The sequence below is a fragment of the Euleptes europaea genome, chromosome 6 (genome assembly GCF_029931775.1).
Source record: "Euleptes europaea isolate rEulEur1 chromosome 6, rEulEur1.hap1, whole genome shotgun sequence".
NCBI classification, from domain to species: domain Eukaryota; kingdom Metazoa; phylum Chordata; class Lepidosauria; order Squamata; family Sphaerodactylidae; genus Euleptes; species Euleptes europaea.
The window spans coordinates 59872926-59897374 of NC_079317.1; the positions used below are offsets into that span (position 1 = coordinate 59872926).

A 24449-nucleotide genomic window follows, 5' to 3' on the forward strand; every position below is an offset into this window, starting at 1 on the left:
ATGCCAAGGAATAAGAAAGGATGCCTATGTTTGTATAGTTGCACATGATATAATTAAGATTAACTGTGGTTAAGAAACCAGTGGTTTCAGATCCTGGTTTGATGGACCCTAACAAACCATTGTTAGGCTGTTTCCACAAAGATGTTTGTTCTGCCTTGGCCTTCTTTCAGCAGTGCTGGTTTTTGGGAGCCTCTGGATGATGTCATCTATTTGTCCTATGTTTCCCCCAGCTTTGCTGCTATCTTACCCAAACCTCGTTTGGTATAATCTTTTTGGAAAGATGACAGTCAAAATGCCTTTGGAAGCCAGGGGGCAAGGAAGTTACACATTTTTGCAGGTCCATCCCACACTGGTCCCATGTTTCTTACCTCGCTGGTCCCATGTTTCTTACCTAAGCCCTTGTGACTGCCATTTCTCCCAAATACATCAGAGCACCTTTTTCAGGATTTTAAAAAATTGTTAATTGACAGATCAGTACAGTGTTACAACATCGTAACAGTCTGTTTCCATGATCTACTTGTTCGCAGCTTCCATTAAAAAAAAAAATTCTCTAGACCTTTTTGCTGCAGATTTATAAGAGAAAAGAGTGTGGACTGTACATTTCCTCTTATTTACTTCATTTATGCCCCGTCTTTGTCCCCAATGGGGAGACCCAAAGCAGCTTACATAATTCTCGTGTCATCCATTTTATCCTCACAACAACCCTGTGTGATAGGTTAGGCTGAGAGTATGTCAGTGGCCCAAGGTCACCCAGCAAGCTTCCATGGCAGAGCAGGGATTTGAATCTGGATCTCCCAGATCCTAGCCTGACCCTGTAGTCACTACACCACACTTGGTTCTTATAAATCTGAAACAGATGGGTTAAGAGATCTGACATTTGAAAGTATATGGTATTGCAAAGAAAGCAGAAAATTATGTTAACTAAGGATGGGAAGACACTTCAACGTATCTCTCAAGGTGTGCTTCCTGAAGATAGATGGTACTGAATGAAGGAACAGATTGCCTCATTTGAGGAGGGAAGAGACCATTTGGAAACCTACTCCTGCTCTATTAATTTAGGGTTATCCCCTTGAATGTATTTTATCTAAGGCCAAAGTGATTGAGTCGTGTGCTTTTAAAAATATATTAATAATCGAAAAAATATTAATAATCGTGCATCTACAGCAGTGGTTCCCAACCTTTTTTTGACCAGGGACCACTAGGACTTTTTTGTTCGGTGCAGGGACCCCAAGGTTCAAAATAAAAATTCCAAGAATTTGAAAATAAACTTTAATCATAACTGTTAGTTAAACATTAAACTTAGAATAATATTTGAATATATATTTTTATAATAGAGAACTTTTAATTGAAAATATTAATTTATTATGGGTTTATAACTTTGTTTCGTGGACCTTAATTTAGTTCTCGCAGACCCCTGGTTGGGAACCAGTGATCTACAGCTATTAGTAGTTTGGCTTTGGCTGGTTCAGAGGGGGAAACTTTACAAGCCTCCCTCCCCAAACAAGATCCAGATCTAATACTATTTGAGCCAGGTGACCAGCAATAAAACTCACCACACACAGGAATAGCACACTCTTCTGATCGCATGGTTGGGTCTCGAGTGTAGCACCAGGGCCCTGCTTGGTTGTTGCTTGGGTTGCGGCAGTAGTTTTCTGTCAGGTTGGCATGTGGATAGGTTGTTGCATTGAAGCTGGAAGAAACCATGGTATAGTAACGAAGGGCCAGATATACAAGAAAACAGAACGTTTCCTCTCCCATCTGAATTTATAAAAAGGAGCTGTGGATCCTGGAATTCTGTGCGTTATATTGCACGTTGTGCTTATTGTACATAGAAAGCACTTTGGTTAGGGAAAAGTAGGAAACCCATGCATAGACAGCTGCTTCTGAATTTCCCTATGGGCATATGCTGAAATGGTGAGACTAAATTGGGCTTTTCAGAGTGTGCCTATCACAAGTATTTGCAAGTAAGACACACACTTAAGTAACTATACAGTTAACTCACAATTTTCACACACACCCATGTGCTCTATGGGAAGGCCCTCAGCCTGCTATCATATGACAGTGTTTTCAAACTTTCTGCCTGTAGGGAATCCTTTCTATTTCAACTAGTATGCAAAGGAATTCTTGGCATCTGCCTGGGTGGATTTTGAGGTGCGTTCTTGGGTTCACACCCATGTCCTGCAGGGTGTGTGCTGCACTTTCCTGCTGCTCTATGTGATGGCACTGTCTGGTACATCCAACACCCCTGGCATATGTGCATTTCCTGGAACAGATTGGTAGTGCAGGACCAGTTATTTTTCAGGGAAGCTTTTTTGCTTTACTGGTCTCATCAAAGGAAAACCAGCCTTCAAAATGTGGGCTAAGGAAGGCTCCTGAAGGTACCGAATGTTGAGAACTGTTGAGTGTCAGTTAAAAGAAAAAGAATGTGATGGGGGGAAAGTCAACCTGCTGAAGACTCTGAGAGCTGAGAGCTTTGGGAATTCCATCCCACCCCTCAAACTCTTCCCCTACAAGATTCCCTAAGTGTTTATTCTCCCCCACACCCAACAGACACAACTGTAATTTCCCATGTGCCTCCAGTCTGTCATTCTGTCTAATAGTAAAGGGGCTGGTTTCTCTTAAGATAATGAAAGCAGCAAAAGCAGGCCCTCCATAGTCAAGATAAGTTGGGTTGCCAACCTCCAGGTACTAGCTGGGGATCTCCTGCTATTACAACTGATTGCCAGTTGATAAAGATCAGTTCACCTGACCCCCCAAACCCCACCCTCCTCAGGCTCTACCCCAAAAACCTTCCACCAGCTGCGAGGAGGGACCTGGAAACCCTAAAGATAAGGGTTTCTTCATACTCTGAGGACTTCCAGATACACAGAAAATTATGACTTTATAAATTCTCCAAAAAGGAAAAAAGTAACTTCCCCCCACAGTGGCCTAATGAGAATCAAATATATTCCTCAAATATGGAATATTGTCATAGCAATTGAGAATCAGTTAAAGGAAAAAAGAGCGGTGAGGAGAAAACTGCCTGCTGGTGCCCCTGAGGAGTTATTGTATTCTTCTTGAAAAGGGAGGTTTTGAGGGGTAGCATATAGCTTATCAAAGCCTCAGAAGATAAGTTTGGAACTTACTCAGGTTTGTGAGGAAATTTGCTTGACCAGAACTGGCATTCAATTCCTGATCTGGTGACAGAAATAGTTCCCCTGTAGTTTTGCCCTTGATCTAGTGCACAGTCACCTGTCAGAGTTCAAAACACAAACTGGAAGAAACAGCTGGTGGTGTACTCAAAGAGTCCAGGACATCCCATTCCATACTGCTGACTTCAGTTTAGCCTGACACATAGAATTGGTTCACACATGCATATACCAAACTCAATTTATCTACATTTGATTATTGTATACTTGGTAACCGCCAGGTGAATGGTTGAACCAACTTTACTCTGAGGTGCTATGGAAATTGTCAGTGGTGTTAGACAGACCATTCACACATGAACATCACTGAGCATTACAGTCATTATATGATGAACGTGTGTGTATGTGTGCCCGAGTCCACAGATAGGCGTTCATTCTCTCTCTCTCTCTCTCTCTCTCTCTCTCTCTCTCTCTCTCTCTCTCTCTCTCTCTCTCTCACACACACACACACACACACACACACACACACACACACTTGTGCCTCTTTCAAGGTCTTGGGAACTGTTCTGTTAAGTAGTAAAAACTGGATCAATGCTACAGTTCGGGGCAACTGTCTGTAAATTTAGAAGGCACATAAATTATAGACTACATCACGATATTAAAGGAGACAATCATGTTTTTAAAGACGTAAACATGCAAAAAAGGCCCCCAATCTCTAGTTTCCTGCCTCATGTACACCGTTTCTACACCATGTTTTTCAAAGTATAGGTCTGTCTCCCCTACAAGTGATTTTGTGTGTGTGCCTTTTCACCAGGCATACCTGCTAAATTGTGTTGCATGAAATGTCCTCATTAAACTTTAGGAGAGACACAGACTCACTCACAGATGCCCTTGCTCATATTGCCCAGCCAGTGCTTCACCTATCTGTTTAGAATTTGTTTCCAAATTCCTCTAAAAGGTTCCTAGTGCTAACCATAACCAAGGCATCACAGTTACTCCATAACGTTCTTACCTTCCATGCATGCATCCAGAACTGCTCTAACCTTCCTCTGAGATGTACAAGCTAGCAAAAAAAGAGTAAAGTTCAGCTCAAATGGATCTAATTGTTCACAACATCTAGAGAATTATCTGGTCAAAGGGATTCCCAACCCAGGTCTCCCTAAGATCATGAAATAAATGGATGGAGCCTCTCCAAGAGTTGCCTTTCCTTTACCCCACAAGCAGATTGAGCTCCAAGACTGAGTAAGGGGACAGCCTGGTTGCCACTGGGAGATGATAGGGCACCTCCCCCATTTCTGGCTCCCAAAGACAAACAAAAGATTGGACAAAGATTAATCAGGAAGAAAATTCTGTCTGCATGCTTTCAATCTAGAACCAGGTGTCAGCAAGCAGCCATATTAAGAAGCTGTCTATTAGAGCTCTTGGTTGTGGCCAGTAGTCTTGCAGTGACATTAGGTGGCATGAGAGAACTTTCCCTGTAAATGAAAGAGTGGGGAAGGGCCTAATCCTATGCAGAAACAAAAGATCTGAGCAATGGGTGACTGGGGGGTGGGTAGGACTGACATTAGCACATCAAGAAGGGGATAGCAAAAAAATGTCAGTTGACTGAGATTTAGATGTGGGTGGGTGAAAAGAAGTAACACCTCAGAATCTGGAAGCTTATTAATTGAGAAGAGGAGAAAAAACCCAACCACAACAATGGAAACCTGGTTGGCATGATTGTGGGAAGAATGTGTGTGTGCATACCTGTCCACGTACATGCACAAAGACAGCTCCAATCATATGGCCAGCTTTAAAAGAGTGAGACAGGATAAGGCTGCTGCAGTTGTCTTGTTTGGGGGCTTCCTAGAGGCACCTGGTTGGCCACTGTGTGAACAGACTGCTTTACTTGATGGGCCTTGGCCTGATCCAGCAGGGCTTTTCATAAGTTCTTATGAGGCAAGATGGGCTGGGAGAATTGGATTTTCAGGCCCAAAAGCTCCAAGGTCCAATGCCATAAAAGGTTTGAATATGACACCTGATGTGTCCTGCTAAATTCCTAAGGGAAAGGAAGGCAGCATGGTATAGCCCAATCTCGTCAGATCTTGGAAGCTAAGAAGGGTCAGCCCTGGTTAGCGTTTGGATGGGAGACCACCAAGGGATACCAGAGGGTTGCTATGCAGAGGAAGGCACTGGCAAACCACCTCTGTTAGTCTCTTGCCTTGAAAACCCCAAAAGGGGTCACCATAAGTCAGCTGTGACTTGGCACTTTATATACATACACACAAATTCTAAAGACTCCACTTCCAAATAATTGTGCATGGAACTGAAGTTCTAGGATGCCTAATCACAGCCATTTACTAAGGGAGATAGTGCTCCAGATTCTGTGAAAGAGAGCTTCAAGCCAGAGTTATGAACGAAGCTCAGCAATAAAGCATGTAAAAATATCAGTTTATTCAGTAGGAATCAGATAAGACATACCTGAATATTTTATCCAGAATGCATCCTGCAAAACAAAAGGTGCTCACTTAGAAGTATGGCCAGAGAGCAGATATGCAGACATGCAGGTGAGACCCTTTATGCTGCCTGGATGGGAGGGTACACACAGCATGTCGGAGGAAGAGTGGCATACAAATAAGGAAAGGAGACTTTGATTCTGCCAGCACCAATCAAAGCTATTGCTATGCTGAGATGCAAAGGTTTCTGGGATAAGTGCTGAGTGCCTTGCACAAACCAATCTTTCCTTAGCAAACTAACATCATATTGGTAGCGGGGGCCCAGGCATATCTGACTAACTTGTACATACTGTTAGGTCATCAGACTCAAGGGCTTCACGAGCCTCCTCATGGCTGCAAGTTTCCTCCAGACATTCTCGTTCTAGGTTGCCTTTAAAAATCTCTTCCCCGAATCCCTTGTTGGCCCGTCGGGAGCGTTTCAGCAAGGAGAAGGCTTGCTTCTGCTCAAGAAAGACTATGAAAACCAGAACACCCAGCCAGTCAGTCATTTGTGGACCAGAAGGAGCACCATACTTTTACACTGGAGTTTTAAGAAAAGGGTGGCTAGAACAGTAACATACAAAGCAATTAAAAGTCATCTAGTCCTAGCTGCTTCTGTAAGGCATGACCACCCATTAATTTGTTACTCCAACACACATACATATCATCTTATGCAACCTGGGTCACAGTAAAACGAGGACACTTCCTCATAGCTTCTTGAAACATGGCAGGAAGGATCCCTTGTGTCAAGAGTGCAGTTCCTGACTCTTTCATCCCAATTTTATGGTAAACAAAAATATGAAAATGTGTTCCCTATTAAAATGAAAGAAAAAATTAATAATAAACATTGGAGGTAATAATGAGGGAGGGGCTGTGGCTAAATGGCAGAGCATCTGGTTGGCATGCAGCAGATGCTTGGTACAATCCCCGGCATCTCCAGTTCAAAGGATTAGGTAGTTGCCTAAAGACCCTAGAGAACCACTGCCAGTCTGAGTAGATGGTCAGATTCAGTATAAATAGGGCCCTCTTCGCCACCGGTGGGAGGTTTTGGGGGCGGAGCCTGAGGGCAGGGTTTGGAGAGGGGAGTGACTTCAATGCCATAGAGTTCAATTGCCAAAGCAGCCATTTTCTACAAGTCTCTATCGGTCTCTTATCGGCTGGAGATCAGTTGTATTAGCAGCAGATCTCCAACTAGTACCTGGAGGTTAGCAACCCTAAGTATAAGGCAGTTTCATGTGTTCTATTAAAAAAATTATTCACCCACATGGCTATTGACTGCCTTCTGTTAAAACAGATGGGACAGAAAAATCTCCAGTCCTCATGTCTAGGATTTTCTAACAATGTTAATTTCTTATCTAATTCTTATTTCTCTGTTGGTTAAAATGTCAACATTTTCAATCAACTGTTCCTGACTTGGATAGCCCAGGTTAGCCTGATCTCATCAGATCTCAGAAGCTAAGCAGGGTCAGCCCTTGTTAGTACTTGTATGGGAGACCACTTAGGAAGTCCACAGTCCTGACACAGATGCAGGCAATGGCAAACCACCTCTGTTCATCTCTGGCCTTGAAAACACTGTGGGGCTGCCATAAATCAGCTGTAACCTAACAGCATAAAAAACAACAACCAGGCAAAGGGTTAAAATCTAAGGAGGTGGAGAACAGGAGACTGTTGGTAACTCAGGAGTAAAAAAAAATATCAGTTGAACAATAATTTTCTGTCAATAATAAAAATGACAGAAAGAAAGAAAGAAAGAAAGAAAGAAAGAAAGAAAGAAAGACAGACGATCTTCCTGGTTTTACTGCAGTAGAACAAGATCCTGAACCAGCTTAGTATCAGGCTTGAGCCCCAAACACTGAATTCCCCTGATGTGCTATCTCTTCCTGCTCTATGCACACGCTCCCACCCTCCTGTTTGCTCTCTTGTGCAGAAACCTGTTTGCTCAGAGCTTATTCTGTAGACTGCCTCTTTGGTGGCACATCCTGATATCTGTTTGTCTAACCCCAATATCTGAACCTTTGTAGTCCTCCCTGCTGGGGGAAGTCGGAGCCCTCCCTTCACATTCAGATCTTAGAATGAGCAACCAGTTCTCAAGGATGACATGACCGGCCCTCTGACGACAGGAATGTCAGGGGGCAAGGAAGACACTGAACTGAAAATAATTTGAGAAGGGATATTATTCAAGCTTCATGACAACTCTGGCTCAGTCTGAAAGTTCAAGAGGCTTTGATGGTTTTCCCACACGGGATTAAATGTTTACTCAACCATACTAGGAAAATTCATTAGAAATACTGATGTTGAAATTTATGCCTGTTTTTTAATCGGATGCACAAAATGACATATCATAACAATGTGTGAACATGGCACAAAGGTAACAAAAACAGGACATTTGATTATAAAAATAGGCAGGCTGAAAATGGACTTCCTAACCGAGCACAAAAACTCAACGATATATTAAAAAACACACACACACACACCACATATAGTATATTCCTACACCAGTCTACAGTACTGGAGACAGAAAGCAAATCCTGTTTTTCAGAAAACTGTACAGTTCGGAGGAGCTCTCCCCACCCCCACATTCCCCCCAAAGCCAATTAAAGTTTGGATGTAATCCGTTGTAAGAATAAAGTTGTGTAAAACACTGTCATGTTGATTAATGAGCCTCACTCCTTCCCAATCTGCCAAGAAACAGTACAGAAAAATACAAGCATGCTTGCTGCAATCCGCCATGACCCATGCTATTTTATAATTAGACGTGAGTGTTCCAAGTAGAAAAGTAAGAAATTGCTTCAGTAGCAGTTCCCTTCTGGCTGTCTCTCTATTAGAGTTGCCAACCTCCAGGTACTAGCTGGAGATCTCCTGCTATTACAACTGATCTCCAGCCGACAGAGATCAGTTCCCCTGAAGAAAATGGCGGCTTTGCCAATTGGACTCTATGGCATTGAAGTTCCTCCCCTCTCCAAACCCTACTCTCCTCAGGCTCCGCCCCAAAAACCTCCCGCTGGTTGCAAAGAGGGACCTGGCAGCCCTACTCTCTACAGCTTTCCCCCCAAGAATTACCCAGGATTCCTTCATGCACCAGAGTCTTCTAAACATAAGACCAAATAAATGTCACTATGCAATTGCACTGCCCACTCCCTCTCCTCCAAGCCCTGACACTGTCTCTTTCCAAAGACTGACAAGTATGGCAGCAAGGATGCCTTGAACACTTGGCCTCCCAGGGCTTCGACACTGTCATCCTCACATTGTACTTGTGACATTAGATGTTCACAGATTGAACACTGCACTTTGCTCTTCTAACCATGCAGCGCCAACCTAAGCATGCTTACTCCAAAATCCCACTGACCACCCACAGGATTTACTCCCTCGTATTTGTGCTTAGGAGTACTGATTTCTCCAACCTCTCCCACCTTCCTCCATACTCGAAACCCCCTTACCTGCGTCATGGCTCACTGTGAGATGCACTAGGATGGAAAGGAGAAGAATTCTCAGCATTTTGACTCTGCTCTGCCCTATCGCATATACCCTTCATTAAAGGAGAAACATAGAGGGGACAGAATGGTTACCACCCAGGCTGGGTTAATGTTCAACCAGCATGAAGAAACAGGAACAGGTCACAGTGTGTCAGGGACAGTAAAGCTGAGGTTCTCATTATCCCACCCATTCTCTCTCATTTATACTTTATACTTTACTTTATATTTACTTTATATCTTTCTTGCTGAGACTCAAGGAGAATGGATGCTCTCTCAAGATCTATTTATTTATATTATTTATTGATAATCTGCCTTTCTTACCGAGACTCAAGGTAGACTACATGGTGTAAGTCAAATATAACCAATAGGAGGGGACATCCAATAAATAGAGCAGTAGGGTTTGGATTACCAAAATCTGAAAAAAGAAGAAATCTGAAACAGAGCTGAAACAAAGCATGAGCATTCAGAAATGGAACATTAAATTATCTGTGCCCAGCCTTTTATTCTATGATCTTATATTGGGAGAATCAGCTCCAACGACCAGATACTCCTGCTCCAGCATGCCATTTCTGGCAGCCTGTGTGTGTTAAGTGCTGTCATGTCGCTTCTGACTCATGGCGACCCCATGAATTAATGTCCTCCAAAACGTCTTATCATTAACAGCCTTCCTCAGGTCTTACAAACTGAGGGCCATGGCTTCCTTTGTACAGACTATTAATCTCATGTTGGGTCTTCTGCTTTTACTGCTGCCTTCAACTTTTCCTAGCATGATTGCCTTTTCCAGTGACTCCTGTCTTCTCATAATGTGACCAAAGTACAATAGCCTCAGTTTAGTCATTCTAGCTTCTAGGGAAAGCCTGACGAATTCCTTCTTTAGTAATAATGTAAACAGTACAAAGAGAGGGGGCTTGCCCAACAGAGGCTGCAATCCTAAAAACACTTTCCAGGCAGGAAGCTCCACTGAAGACAGTAGGAATAGAATTGCTTAGAATTGCTCATTAAGTTACTCAGGTTGTCTTATTACTAGCTTGAAACAATGCTTTTTATCACTAGATATTGTATTTTATCTATTTATTAAACCATTTGTATCCTGCCTTTTCTCATATCTCAAGGCAGCTATCTTCATCACCCCCACTGAAATCTACTCTGTTTGAAATGACCTGAGGTGGTATATTAGCCATATTTGAAGGGCCCTATCACATCCCTTGGTGGTCTGTGATGATGAACCTGCAAGTATCAACCCAACCCTGGTCCTGCATTCTCCAAGACCTCCACATCCACTCATTCTTTCCACAATCATAGTCTCAGCCGCTGCATCTCATCACTCAAAGATTGGCTTTCATTTCTTCTCTCCTTTGTGTAATCTCAGCATACTGATTCAGGCCGTATCTCACGTTTGAATAACTAGAAAGCCTCACTACTGTCACTAACTCTTGATCTAGTACATAGGGTTGCCAACCTCCAGGTACTACCAAAAAAACACACCACAGAATCAAATATTTACACTTGCACAAATTCAATAGCAAAAATTCACAATAACAATACACATTCCACAACTGTGGATCAAATACACCAACCAGTGAAACCAATTCTCTTCCCTAAACAGGTATACAGTGTTACAAAAAGCAGGTAAGTAACACAATATTCATTCCTAGCAGTTCATATTAATAATATAGTGTCCTGATAGGACTAATCCTTTATATGTTCTATTTTTTCCCAGGTGTCAGGCAGAAGAGGAAGACAGCAGTTTCTGTTCCTCTTCAGTTCCTCCTCTGATACCTTCTTTCTCCAGTTGGTATAATTTCTTAATGTTATTCAAATTTTTCATAAACTCCCCATGGGTATTAACAAATACATTTCTTCTGCCTTCCAAAGGCTAGTACGACTTCTAAAGAGTTATAGGTTCCCCTCAGGGCAGGGCAGTTGCAGGGCTGCCAACTTCCAGGTAGTAGCTGGAGATCTCCTGCTATTACAACTGATCTCCAGCCGATAGAGATCAGTTCACCTGGAGAAAATGGCTGCTTTGGCCATTGGACTCTATGGCATTTAAGCCCCTCCCCTCCCCAAACCCTGCCCTCCTTAGGCTCCAGCCCAAAAACATCCCGCTGGTGGCAAAGAGGGACATGGCAACCCTGGACAGTTGCCTACACTCCCTCTGAGGCACACAAACACACACCCAGGGGATCCCTTGTAACAGCATTTTACTGAGAATCAGTATTGCAAATTGGTGGGAGATAAAGTGTTCACAGATTCCTCTATATTTTATCTGAGTATTTATTTATTTATTTATTTGCTTTGTTTATACACCGCCTTTCTCCCCAATGGGGACCCAAAGCAGCCTACATAATTCTCCTCCATGTTATCCTGGCAACCTAACCTACCCATGAGGGAGGTGAGGCCGAGAGTGTGTGACTGTCCCAAGATCAGCCAGCAAGCTTCCAGGACAGACTGGGGATTCAGTACAGAGTCTCCCAGAATCCTAGTCCCACAGGAAAAGGGGAAAGGTCAAATGTCCTTTGTGCCCACTTCAGGAGGGTTAGGTATACTAGAAGTAGAAAGGAAATCAGGCAGTTTAACTAAAGGTGTACTAGTCGGGTTGCCAGGTCCCTCTTCGCCACTGCCGGGAGGCTTTGGGGGCAGAGCCTGAGGAGGGTGGGGCTTGGGGAGGGGCTTCAATGCCATAGAGTCCAATTGGCAAAGCGGCCATTTTCTTCAGCCTACAACTGCCCTGCCCTTTTACGTGTTTGGATGGAAGTAAGCAAGCCTTACTCCCTCATTATCAGTTAGTCAGATCAATATATAAAGAATCCTGGTCTTGGAAAGTCAAAGGTACTTACAAATCAGTGTCTTGTCTGGGGGAAAAAGTCACATCAGGCAAGGGTCTCAATTTAGCAGGTTGCCTTCAGTCAGCAGATTAACACAACCCTTGGATTGCAGCATAGCTTCCTCCTTTACCAGAATCTGCTTCTAGACCTCCATTCCTATTGGAAAGTCTGATAATGCCCACAGTGCCAGTTGGGAGCGTGAGATGCTCCTCGCTGCTTCAGGAACTTGGGGTCAGCCTGACTGTTTGTAGAAGGTGGTTTCTGATGCTCTGCTTCTCCCATCACCTTACTCATCCATCAACACTCTGTAGCTGGTGGGGGTGAGGGGGTAGTTCCTGCCTTTTGCCAGTGTCACCACATCACTTCTGGCCTGTTGGTATCGTTATAGCAAAATTTAAGAGCTGGATTTTAGAGTTCAAGACACAAAGACCTCAGACCACTTTTCTTGGGAAAAACAAGATTTATTTAGCAATTGCTAGTCCCAGCTTTACTCTTGTGAGTAATAAAAAAAAGCTCGGCACTGAACAAAGGCGTGTAAGATCTTTTATAGTTTTTGGTTAATTCATTATACATTCTCTAAAACACGTCACCTATACATTATACTACTGATTGGTTTACAACTTTTCTGTTAACTTATTGGTTGATTAATATGTAATGCATTTGTTAATTGGCTTACTCATACAGACATTTCATTGGTGAATCATAAAACAGAAATTACTTGATTGGTCAGATCAACTTGTGTATACAGTCCATTGTTTTAACACCTGGCATTTCTATCTAGTTACAATTAATCTTTCCTCCCTTTCAACCCTGGCCAACCTTGGAAGAACAAGCAATATTGTATAGATATCTTTTCTTGAATTCTCTTCTGTCTGTCTTTAACTTCTAAATATATCTTTCCAGAGGCCCTCTGATTTTGGCGTTTTAATAATAATATTTCTCAATATTATTATTATTCTCAGAAATACTGCTGTTGCAGTATTTTCTTCTGGTTGTTGTTCATACTGCAAGACTGCCACCCGGCCTCCCTGGGGCTGTCTGCTTCTTTATGCAATGAAAGCCTCACTTTCTTATACTAGTTGCAGTGATTCACAAAGGGATGCCTGCAGAAACATAAAACAATATTTTTTAAAATATTTTGTCTCCTTAAACAGTGAAGAACAGCAAATGTACCATCATTGTGTAGTGTGCTGTGGCTGTGTTACAAATTCTGCATACACTTTTGGTTACCCATCTCAAAGGAATATCATAAAGATGAAAAGGAGATAGAAAGATGGTTCTCTGAATCCAAAGTAAGGGGCTTAGAGAACCATCCTAGGAGGAAAGACTAGAAAAACAGGCCTTTTAGTGGGGGAGGGGACGACAAAATAAAGTAGAAAATTGTGAATGATTGGAGAGAGCTGCTAGGGGAGAGAGAAAACATCTCTAATAATGGAGTCCAAGGAAATAAAATGAAGTAGATTTGCAGAACGTTCAGGGGTTACAAAAAGGCAGCAGTACAATGTTTACTATTTTATTATTCACTTATGGAACTACAAGATGTGGCGACAGCCACGAATTTAGACGGCATTTTGAATAGATCAGCCACAATTACAGAGTCTTATCAAAGACTATCAGCCACAATAGTTGGAACCTCCAGGTTAAGAAGAAGACAGGTATTACTGAAATGCCTCAATTACCTCAATTGCCCAATAAAGTAATTCAGGAGAGGTTATCAGGATCAAACAGTTCTTTTATTGGCCAATAAAAGAATAGCACGGAGATGCCCTTAAAAAGCATCAGAGCATTCCACCCAGAACAAAGAAAGAAATCGTGTTTTATAGACTTTAGGATGAAGGGCAGTAATCAGATTTACGTATAACATCACAGCCAATACACATTAGATTCGTACATACAATCATTATCATAACCTATTAGCGTGGTCTTCAGGCGTTTACTTAGATGGCTATATGATCTCTAATGAAGAAACAAAACTTAACATTCTTATCTGACACTTCTGGCGTTTTCAATCACTGGTCAAGGCCTTGTTAAGGCAGCTAGCTGTACCAGCTGAGCAAGGATGATCTCACTGGCACCTGATTAGAAATGGCTGCCAGCTTATGCTAACCCAGTGATCACATACTAGTGAATCTGAACCAAAGATTAATTCTTTACCCCTTATACATGGGGCAGTGCCTTTACATATGTGTGCAGAATATATATATGCCTGATGCTATGCTCTTATACCTGAGCATAGCACCTTATAAACCTGTGAGTATTCATACATGTGAAAGAATATATGTTTTCCCATAAATGAAGTTTATAGGCACTTCATTACTTCATTTAGTTCATCTTGATAATGCTTCACTACTATGAGGTTCTGAAGGCTGTGTTCAACATCCCAACCAATAAAACATCAGTGCCGCCGACGATACTTGGATGTCCATTTCCAGTACAGGATCTAAAAGTATCCCCAAGCTGAAACCGTGATTTTTCAGGGGAGCCTGTCCTAAAACGAAACCATTCTTAATTTCCTTGTTAGTCCACTATTCATCAACAGCACCTCAGTCTTGTCAGGATTAAGCTTCAGTTTAATACCCCTTATCTAACCTATTACCATTTCTAAGCACCTGTTCAGAACACCCACTCTCTGATTTGACTCTTCAAATCGAGAGGCTGAATATCATCAGTATTCTGACAATACCTCATTCCCATCTCCAGATAACCTCTCCCTGCTGTTTCATGTAGCAGTTAAGTGCGGGGTGAGAACCCTGTGGGACATCACAGCACAAATACCATGAAATTGTGCCACTGTCCCCCAGCACCATTTCCTGGTACTGGCTGGCCAGGTAGGATTGAAGCCATTGAAGCACAGTGCACCCTGACACCCATCCCAGTCAGCCAGTGCAGAAGGATACCATGGCCAGTTATTCTTTTTTTTAATAAGTATTTTATTAAAATTTATTACAATTTTCAAAATATACAAACAGACAAACATACAAAATTCTTTAAGTTCTTTCTTACATTGTAAAATAATTTCTTTGTTCAACAACAGGTTATTGTCAAGTCTCCATCTTCTGGCTCCCGTTCTCCCATATTTCCAGGTCAATTCAAGTGAATTATGGTCTGATAATAATTATAACCATGGTCAGTTATTCTGAAAGCTGCAAAGTCCATGAAGATCAACAGTATTTCAAATTTACTCCCTTTCTCTTTCCATCCGGAAGTTTTCTTCATCCTGATAGAGAAGACAACTTTGGTTCCAAAGCTACATCTGCCCAGGCTTGTGAACTTCTAGAGGTATCTGGCTGGAAAAATTAATGCTAGATGAAAGTTTAGTTTCTCCAGCAACACAATTTTAAAATTATTTTAACTTCTACTGTGATGAAGCTCATTGTTAAGGACCTCCTTCTTGAGGAGTTAAGTTCATCACCTGAGTTAGCCATTTTTGTCTGAAAAATTAGTGCCTCATTGTTTGTCATTTGTCAGGACAGCCTCAGCAACAGGGCAGCCTTTACAGTTTGGCCCAGGGAAGTTTAAAGGGTAGTGACCCAGCCTGGGTGGAAGAACAATGGCTCTCTGGGGCCAGGTGTTTTGAAGCAGGGTAGGGAACAGAGGAGAAGAGGGTGGAGCTTAACTCAAGGGGCAGGTGTGAAACGGGGGGCTATAAAAAGGGAGGAAGGAGAAATGGGAGGAGGATTGCAGGAGAAAAAGAAGGCAGAAGCAGGTAGCAGCATTGTGGCTTTTCTCCTATGGAACACAGGGTAACCCTGAGGAAGGTAAAACGAACCACACCTTCAGGGGTCTGGTTGGATAAATAAATTTCTTTTGCAATTGCTTTTGCAACCTGCATAAGGAAACGGTGACAGGGCTAATGCTCTCAAGCCTCCAGGTATGATGTTCCCCTGCCCCGAAGAGGGCACTACACTTCTCCACTGGTATTCTAGCTAATGTTTGCTATCTCTATCGTAAGCAAGTAAATATTAGCATTAGAAAAGCTGGGATGTGCCTGTTTGGCCACTTGTACAAAGAGCAATTACACAGTGCCTTCCTCCAACTGAGAACAAGGGTTTGGGGGAAAAAAGGATTCATATGCGTGTTATACACAGAACGGCAGAAAGAGATCCTTGAGACATTCCCAGTCTTGGGTTTGACTGAGCCAATTACCGTACATTTGTGCGATGGGTCTGAGAGCAGCCAAGGCCACCTAAACAAGGTGTAAAAAGAACAGCTTGAGAAGTAACTACAATAGAGGTCCAGAGAATATGTTACCACTACCTTTGGGGTGTCACTGAAAATAGCTTCCCTTTGCCAAATGAACTTGTTCCCGGACAAAAAACAGAGGAGCGTTTACTGCATTAAGTTCCCTGTATTGTGTTGAGAGCACAGAACAAAAGCAGTCATGTCTCTGTCTAAATTATAAACTTTATTAACAACAGTCCAAAAGATATAAGGGAGGGGGGAATGTACCCAGCATGATTTAGAGGCCTCTCTGGGTTTCCTTCAGATCTTTGCAACAAATGTGCTGAAATGAAAAGCAAGCAAGCCGGTCTCTGCAAACTCCCCATTTCGCGACAGCTGCAGAGCTGCACCAGAGCAGAAACACGACATTGTGGTCATATTGCAATCCTCCTCACCACCCTAAACAGCCACTAAGATAGTAGAAGAAATGTGTGGTAAATACATCTATACATTACTGCCAGGCAAGGGATTAGTATGTTTTGACAGTATCCCTGTGGCAATATGCTCTCACCATTCAAGAGAAAGGATGGGGAGGAGGGTGTACATATGAGTGGATAGGTATGGTTGCTAAGTTGTTTAAGTATACGGTTACCAACCTCCAGGTACTAGCGATCTCCTGCTATTACAACTGATCTCCAGCTGATAGAGATCAGTTCCCTTGGAGAAAATGGCTGCTTTAGCAATTGGACTCTATGGCATTGAAGTCCCTCCCCTCCCCAAACCTCGCCCTCCTCAGGCTCCACCCCAAAAACCTCCACCGGTGGCGAAGAGGGACCTGGCAACCCTATTTGTTTATATATTTGTTTTTTAGTTTTGTGTCCCGGTTGGACTTTGATCAAGGAGACTTGGGTTAAAAAAGCTTGTTCAGTCACAAAGCTCATTGGGCAAACTTGGCCAGTCCAACAACTGGCCAGTTTTTTTTTTTTAAGATAGGTTGGGAAAGACCTTTGCCTGAGCTGCTGCAAGTCAATGCTTACGTCATTACTGTGACTCAATGTAAGGCAATTCTTACATCCTTTCTGTGGTTCTGCATCTGCCGTAGCCACAAATAGCATTGAAAACTGTCCTAAGAGAAGGAAATGTCCCAACAAAGCAGTTACCAAGAGGACAGAGTCTAGAAACCACTGTGGAAGGTCATGGCCTTGTTTCTTGCAGCTCTCTCCATTGCCTTCATAAAAATGTAATCCAATTGCTTTTGCACTTCAGCTCCTGTACTGCAGTGATGAGGATAGTCTTGTACTAAAGGAATTCTTCATTTATGAGAGGAATTAGATATTAATTCTGTACCTTCATGGGTGTCCTGACCTGGATAGCCCAAGCTAGCTTGATCTCATCAGATCTCGGAAGCTAAGCAGGGTCAGCCCTGGTTAGTATTTGGATGGGAGACCTCCAAGGAATGCCAGGGTTGCTATGCAAAGGCAGGCAATGGCAAACTGCCTCTGTTAGTCTCTTGCCTTGAAAACCATCAAGTCGCCATATGTCAGCTGCGACTTGATGGCACTTACACACACACACACACACACACACACACACACACCTTCATTGATAAAGGCAGATTGTGGACTGGAAATTAGGGAGCAGCATCATGCAAAGCCAACTTATTCTCAAAATTTACAGAAAGTATATTGGTTACTAGCATTCTTTGTGCAAGTAAGGGATAATTTGCGGGCAGAGCATGTGACTGTTCTTCTGACAGCATAGATTGGCACACAGACACCAGTAGTAACTGTTATCCCTTCTCAGCCCTTGTTGGCCTTTTTTTTTTTAAAGCATACTACGGAGACCTGAGAACACTGTTTACAAAACTTTTGTGCAGTTATACTCTCAATAGTAACATTTATTTATTTTAAATATTTCTGTCCTGACTTTATCTCCTTGGACTCAGGGTGACAAACAATGTAGCAACCAAGCTGCAAAGATGTAAATAATCAGTTGACAAAATTAAAACAGATCAAATCAGATTTAAGAGTGAAATTAAAACACAAGAGTGAAATTAAAACACAAAGGATCAGCGAACTCACAGCCAAATCTGAACAACTGCTCAAGACCAGCATATAAGAAAGACTTGGCTGTAAATTGACTCAGTAAGAACCAGAGATGTGCCTGACACCACAGCTGTGACAAAGGACAGATGTTTTGTCTCACACACAGGCATTCTGGATTCTGATTTCAGTGAGGTCACTGGACACCTGTGTCAATATTTGATACACACAAGATCTAGATGAGTTTCCTGGAAAAGGGAAAAAACATCCTCATGCTAGCCACTTGAGATTGCTACTCAAAACCTACTGCCCTAATCGATGGCTTACAACATAGCAACTGTTTGCAAACTTACCCCAGGCATGCACACCACATGGGAAGTCAGCAATGTGTGGTCAATGGCCTTTTTGCAAAATGAGGTGCAAATGTGGAATAGCAGAGACAACAGCAAAGATTTGTAAAAGACTGCTACTGGCCCATGAGGTATGTATAAGAAACCACCACGTGGTAGATGGTCATCTCCAGCCACCCACAGGGAGCAGCAACAACTCAGATACCCAAACTTCTTGCCCAACACCACATCTACATGTGTTTTCTGGCAATAGCAAATCACTGCAAACGGACTTTGTTGTGAGTCAGTGTGGTGTAATAGTAAGAACGTTAGATTAGGACAAATGATCCAGGTTGAAATCCCCACGCTGACATGAAGCTTGCGGGATGTTCTTGGGTTTAACCTCAAAAATCTTGTTGGCTTCCAAGGTGCTACAAGACTTGAATCTAGCTCTTCTACTGGACTAGCATATTGTGATTAGAAGGACTATGAACACCATTCTGAGCTCTTTGGAAGAAGAGCAGGGTAAAAATGTAATAAAATAATATAAATATATTGACTTGAGACCAAATTACTATTCAGTCATAAACTTCCAGAATGGCTTTGGATGTCCTTGTCTCTGACTTTCAGTTCCCCAACTGTTGAGAAACAAATGGCCCATCACAACAGGATTCCTAATGAATGAAAAATACTGTAAAGCATTACAATGGAAGTATTGGATATTCCATTCAGTAGTAATCCAAACTTCCTAGGACAAATACTACTGCCTGTAAATGGCAACACTGCCAGGTTAGTAAGGCAAGAAGGGAACTCCTGAAAGAAACACAACGTAAAACAATCCAGACAGTGCAGATTTAACAATCCCAACCCTATATATTCAGAACCCCTCATCGAAGGAATTTTAAGTCCAATGCAGGTTCAACTGTAAACACAAAAGAGAATAAGGGGGAAACTATCCTGATGCACTAGGAAAAGCAGATGGGACAATATTACAAGTGAATAACTCAGAGAAAAAAATCTATTCCCAGTTGGCACTTGTCTAACCTCAGAAGTGGGGGCACCAGAGGACAGCCTCTGAAGCAGACCTTAATGAATAGCAGGTTCGGATGGGAGGAGGTAGTCCTTTTGATACCCTGAGCCCAAGCACGTTTTGAGCTTTGAAGGTCAACACTAACACTTCGAATTGTATCTGGAAAACAAACTCGAAGCCTGTGAAGATCTGTCAACTCTGATGAAATAGGCTGAGACCAAGGAGTCCCAGTTAGTGTTGTTTCCAAATAGGTGAAGTTTCCAAATAGTCTGCAAAAACAGTCCCATATACAATGCAGCATAATTATCCAAACTGAACATAAAGAGCATGGGTAACTATGAGAAGGCTTTCCCAGTCCAGAAGGAGCTATTGCTGGTGCATCAGCCTAAGCTAACGGAAGGCACTTTTCGCTATGGATGGCACCTGAACAGCTGTACTAAAGCATGGATTAGACTTCAGGTTAGCAGCCATCGTCCAGATAGTTACCAATTCTAGGCAGCTATTTAGTAGTTTTGCTGCCACTCCTAGATTAAAAAAAGAACTGTATGCCTTCAGCACACTGATTACTCTTTATTTCAAACCTCTGAGCCTCCAATAGGTTCACACACAACAGATGTTGAGCAGTGTGGGAGACAAAACACATACCATTGCCTGAGGACCAGGGGTAGAGAAGTCCCCCAGCACCACCTTCTGGAACTTACCTGCCAGACAAGAGTGAAATTAGCAGAGCACACTGCCTCCTACTCCCAACCAGAACAAGCAAGCTAGGACAGCAGAGTCCATGGCATCAAACACTACTAAGAGGTTCAGGCAAAGGTAACCAATCAGAATGATGAGGCGGTTTTCATGTCAAATCCAGGCTGAAAGCTGAATTTTATTGGGTCCAGATAACCTAATGAGAGCTCCTGAAGTTAAGCTACAAATGTTCAAGTACTTTACCCAGTAAGCAGAGAGGAGTTTTCCAGTCACTCTGTTACTGGAGCTGTAAGCAGCCGGACCCCTCCTCCAGCTAAGGGGTTACACGAAGGCACAGGGGCCAAAGACTGGCAAAAGAGCAAGACACTGTTCCCCATAAAATGGATACCTCTCAGAGAGGTTTGGGATCCATCTTGTGTGTCAAGCCTGGGCAGGAAGGTGGTTGACTGCTGAACTTTCCCTTTGGCCCTAAGGTGTGCCTGGCTGGACAATGAGGCTAACTTTCAATGTGTCACACTAAGGTCATTTAATCAGCGCTCTGAGCAGACCATTACTTACCCTATCTGCACCCATCCCACCATCAGTATTCAAGAGAATAGCCTAGGCATTCTCTTGGGTCCTGACCACTCATCAAGCCTCTCCTATCTTTTTGTTGGAACCCCAGAAAAGCAATAAATTCTTTTCTCTGGCTTTCCTGCCAGCTTACTTCATACTGCCTCGGGACTCATGTTGGGGTATAAACATTGGTCCTTTGGCCATTCGTAGCGTATGTGTACCTTGCACCCCCACTTGCATGGGGTTCTTTCCTTTGCTTCTGGGAACGCTGGTCATTTTCTTCATTGTTGCTTTCCCTGAACATCACTTCAAGACTGGTAACCAGTATCATATAATACAGATCCTGCCTACTTGAATTTTCTTAACAAAATAAGGAATGCTATTGGACTTTAATGTACCACTGGGCTTCTATTTCATTTTGTTCCTAAAGACTAACACAACTACCTTTCAAGAATTTACTTGATAACAGAAACATTTCAGGAGCAGTCTCCTTCTTAGAGCCAGATAGGTACAGAGGCTTAGAGGTTAGTGGGCCAGCAGCAATTGCATTATTTTACTTACGATTAATAGAGATTATCTTTTATCAAATCTACTGCATTGGAGCTTTTTTTGCCATCAAGACACAGTTGATTTATGGCAACCTCATGGGGCTTTCAAGGCTAGAGACATTCAGAGGTGGTTTGCTGTTGCCTGCCTCTATGTCGCAACCCTGGACCTCCCTGGCGGTCTCCCATCCAAATACTAACCAGGGCCGATCCAACTTAGCTTTTGAGGTCAATGAGATTGGGCTATCCAGAGCAGGCCACTAAGAGCTTAGTAGCTTTAAAAAAAGGTTAACTCAAATATTAACATCTGTAGCCTGACCCAGCATCCCTGGATTTATCCCTACCCAGCCAATACCCCCAGGATGCCTAGGTGGTTTCCACAATAACGCCAGTACATCCACAGACAAACACATAGCTTGGACATAAGAACTACCCTCATGACCTGGCTGAACAACATGATTAATGATTGCATATGTTGAATGACAGCTGCTACATGACCAAAATAAGTTTGGAAGTGGGCCTCAATCATTGTAGCCTGCTGCAGTAGGCTTAACCATCTACCAGCTGCAACAAGGACAGAGCCCTTTCCTAGGCACAGGCTCTGCAAATTAGCCATGAACAGGAATTTGCGTTTAATAGTAAAGATTTTCAGGCTTTCAATAATGCTAAAGTTTTTATTTTGTGCAAAAGGGTAACACTATTGGTTAGTACTTGCTCTTGTACTGTCCTTCCCTATTTTCTATCAGAGTATTTTTGTCCCATGTGGATTCTGACATGAGTGCCACAACAGCAACTGTGCACGATCATATGCAAAACCTTCACTACCCAGAATTCTACGTGTTTATTAAACATATGCTGTATACACATAGACCTAAAACAGCCTGGACCAATTTGAAAGCAATTTTGACAGTGTGTAAAGGATGTTTAGTGAATGGCTTCTTTGGATCCTAAATTACTAAACCTATGATGCAGAACCTGTCACAGACTATTACAGACATTCTAGATTCCGAGTCCAGTAGCACGTTAAGAGACCAACAAGGTTTTCGGCATATGAGCTTTTGAGAGTCAAAGTTCCCTGGGCTCTCGAAAGCTCATACACCCAAAAGCTTGCTGGTCTCTAAGGTGATAGTGGACTTGAATCTAGATCTTTTACTGCAGACCACATGGTTACCCTCTGAAACTTTTTTTTTTTGCCATCAAGTCACAGCTGACTTACGGCGACCCCGTAGGATTTTCAAGATAAGAGACCATTGGAGATGGTTTGCTATTGCCTGTCTCCATGTCATGACACTGGTATTCCTTGGAGGTATCCAATCCAAATACTAGCCAGGGTTGAGGCTGAGAGTGTGTAACTGGCCCAAGGTCAACCCAGCAAGCTTCCATGGCACAAGTGGGGATTCGAACCGGGGCCTCCCAGGTCCTAGTCCGACACTTTAACCACTACACTACGCTGGCTGTCTCTTCCCTCAGAAAGTATTACAGACTTTGAAATGGTGGAAGGCAAGATGCTGGGAAATCCAGCAGTCACCTGACTAGCCTTTCTTCCCCTTTGTTGTGCCTTTCAATGAGCAGAGACAGAGTGCATATTCAGACATTCCAAAATTGTTTTTAATGCAGTCTACAAAAATATCAGCAATCACGTCCCCACTTCTGCTTCAACCACTGCACTGAAACTCACACTCTCCTGAATAATGAACATATTACTGGGTGAGCCTGGCTCCTGCACAATGACGCATTTTTCCTCAGCCTCTGAGAGTGTGATCGCAATGACATCCTTGGGCCTGGCAGAGTCATCCTGTGCTCCAAAATAGCACCCTTCTTTGGTGATGACAAGTTCTGCTTTGTTCGCTTGTGCTGCCTTGCCCATGGAGTGCACGGCCAGCACTCTCAGCTGCTCAGGCAGCCCCTGGGGACCCTGAATGGCTGGCTTGAGTATATCCTTGCCAAGGTTTGATTTGTGTTCCAGCTGATGGCGCTGCAGGTTCTGGGGGAGAGCACAGGTCACACCACAGATGTTGCACTGGTGGGGCTTGTCACCATGGTGAGCCTTCTGGTGGCGACGCAGCTTTGTGGCTAGAGGATAGGATTTGGGACACAGATGGCAGCAGAAAGGCCGCTTGCCTGTATGCAGGCGCTCATGAGCTCGCAATGTGTGGGGGTCACACAGTGCTTTCCTGCATACTGTGCATAGATGGGCCTCGCTTGTGTGGAAGATCAGGTGATGGCGCAACTCAGGGCGCTGGGGAAAGGCATCCCCACAAAAATGACATCGGTAAGGGCGTTCCCCTGTATGAAGCCGAAGATGCCCACGCAGATTGCCCTGCTGAAAAAAAGACTTGGGGCAGTAGGGGCAAGTGCAGGGACGCTCTCCTGTGTGTAGCCGCATGTGGTTCCTCAGTGACCCAGGGTTGGCCAGTTGTCGCCCACATATCACACACTGACAGGCAGCTGCAGAAGGGTTTGGCTCCTTAGCTTGGTGCGTTTTGTGATGAATATGAAGGGAAGGCCGGCGAGCAAAGGATTTCCCACAATCTGGACAGACGAAAGGCTGTTGGCCTGTGTGTAACATCTGATGTTCCTGCAGATCACGCTTGGTGCCATAGGTCTTGTGGCACTGTGAGCAGGGGAAAGGCCGCACACCCCTGTGGCCCAAGGTGTGAGCTTTGAAGCTCTCTTCTGAGCTATAGCTCTTGCCGCACTCCGGGCACAGGAACGGTTTGTGATCAGTATGTATGAAGCGGTGCTTTTTCAGGTGGCAAAGCTGAGGAAAGTTTTGCCACAGTCCTCACAGTGGTGTCGTCGCTCACTATTGGCCTCCTTGAGCCATGTGGCCTCACCCTCACAGCTATTAAACTCTTCCTCCTGATTCTTCTCCTGCTCCTCCACCTTTTCTCTGGACTGTGACGCATTGGTGACTTCTTCAGCACTAAACCGGTCTCTCGGCACTTCCATCTCGCGTCGTTTCCCAGCTAAGTAAGTATCTGCACTGGATGGGGATGGGAGGGAATGAGTCTCAGGCAATTCTGCCTCTGTTACTACCTCATTCACTTGTCCTGGTAGAGGATGAGGCACATAATCCTCTTTACCTCCTTCCTCTCTGGCACATAATCCTCTTTACCTCCTTCCTCTCTGGTTATGGGGTGGCCTGCAAGGAGGTGACTGTTTATGCTCTGCATCTTGCCCCCCCTCATTTC

General features: G+C 43.4%; 2 protein-coding genes across 2 annotated transcripts in view; both read right to left on the reverse strand.

Annotated features, from left to right (window-relative positions):
• F2 (coagulation factor II, thrombin) overlaps positions 1-20995 on the reverse strand; it is a 32369-nt gene extending 11374 nt beyond the window's left edge. The window contains exons 1-7 of the mRNA XM_056851911.1: positions 20862-20995; positions 9037-9125; positions 5911-6074; positions 5586-5610; positions 4138-4188; positions 3126-3231; positions 1554-1690 (exon numbers count right to left, since the gene is read on the reverse strand). Of these exons, the coding sequence (XP_056707889.1) occupies positions 1554-1690; positions 3126-3231; positions 4138-4188; positions 5586-5610; positions 5911-6074; positions 9037-9125; positions 20862-20995 (706 nt within the window). The remainder of the gene's footprint in view (positions 1-1553; positions 1691-3125; positions 3232-4137; positions 4189-5585; positions 5611-5910; positions 6075-9036; positions 9126-20861) is intronic.
• Positions 20996-22891: 1896 nt separating this feature from the next.
• On the reverse strand, positions 22892-24207 carry ZNF408 (zinc finger protein 408). Its single transcript, XM_056851912.1, is given in 3 exon segments — positions 22892-23050; positions 23132-24021; positions 24024-24207. Coding segments are annotated over 3 exon segments (1233 nt in total).
• Between the last annotated feature and the right edge of the window lie 242 nt (positions 24208-24449).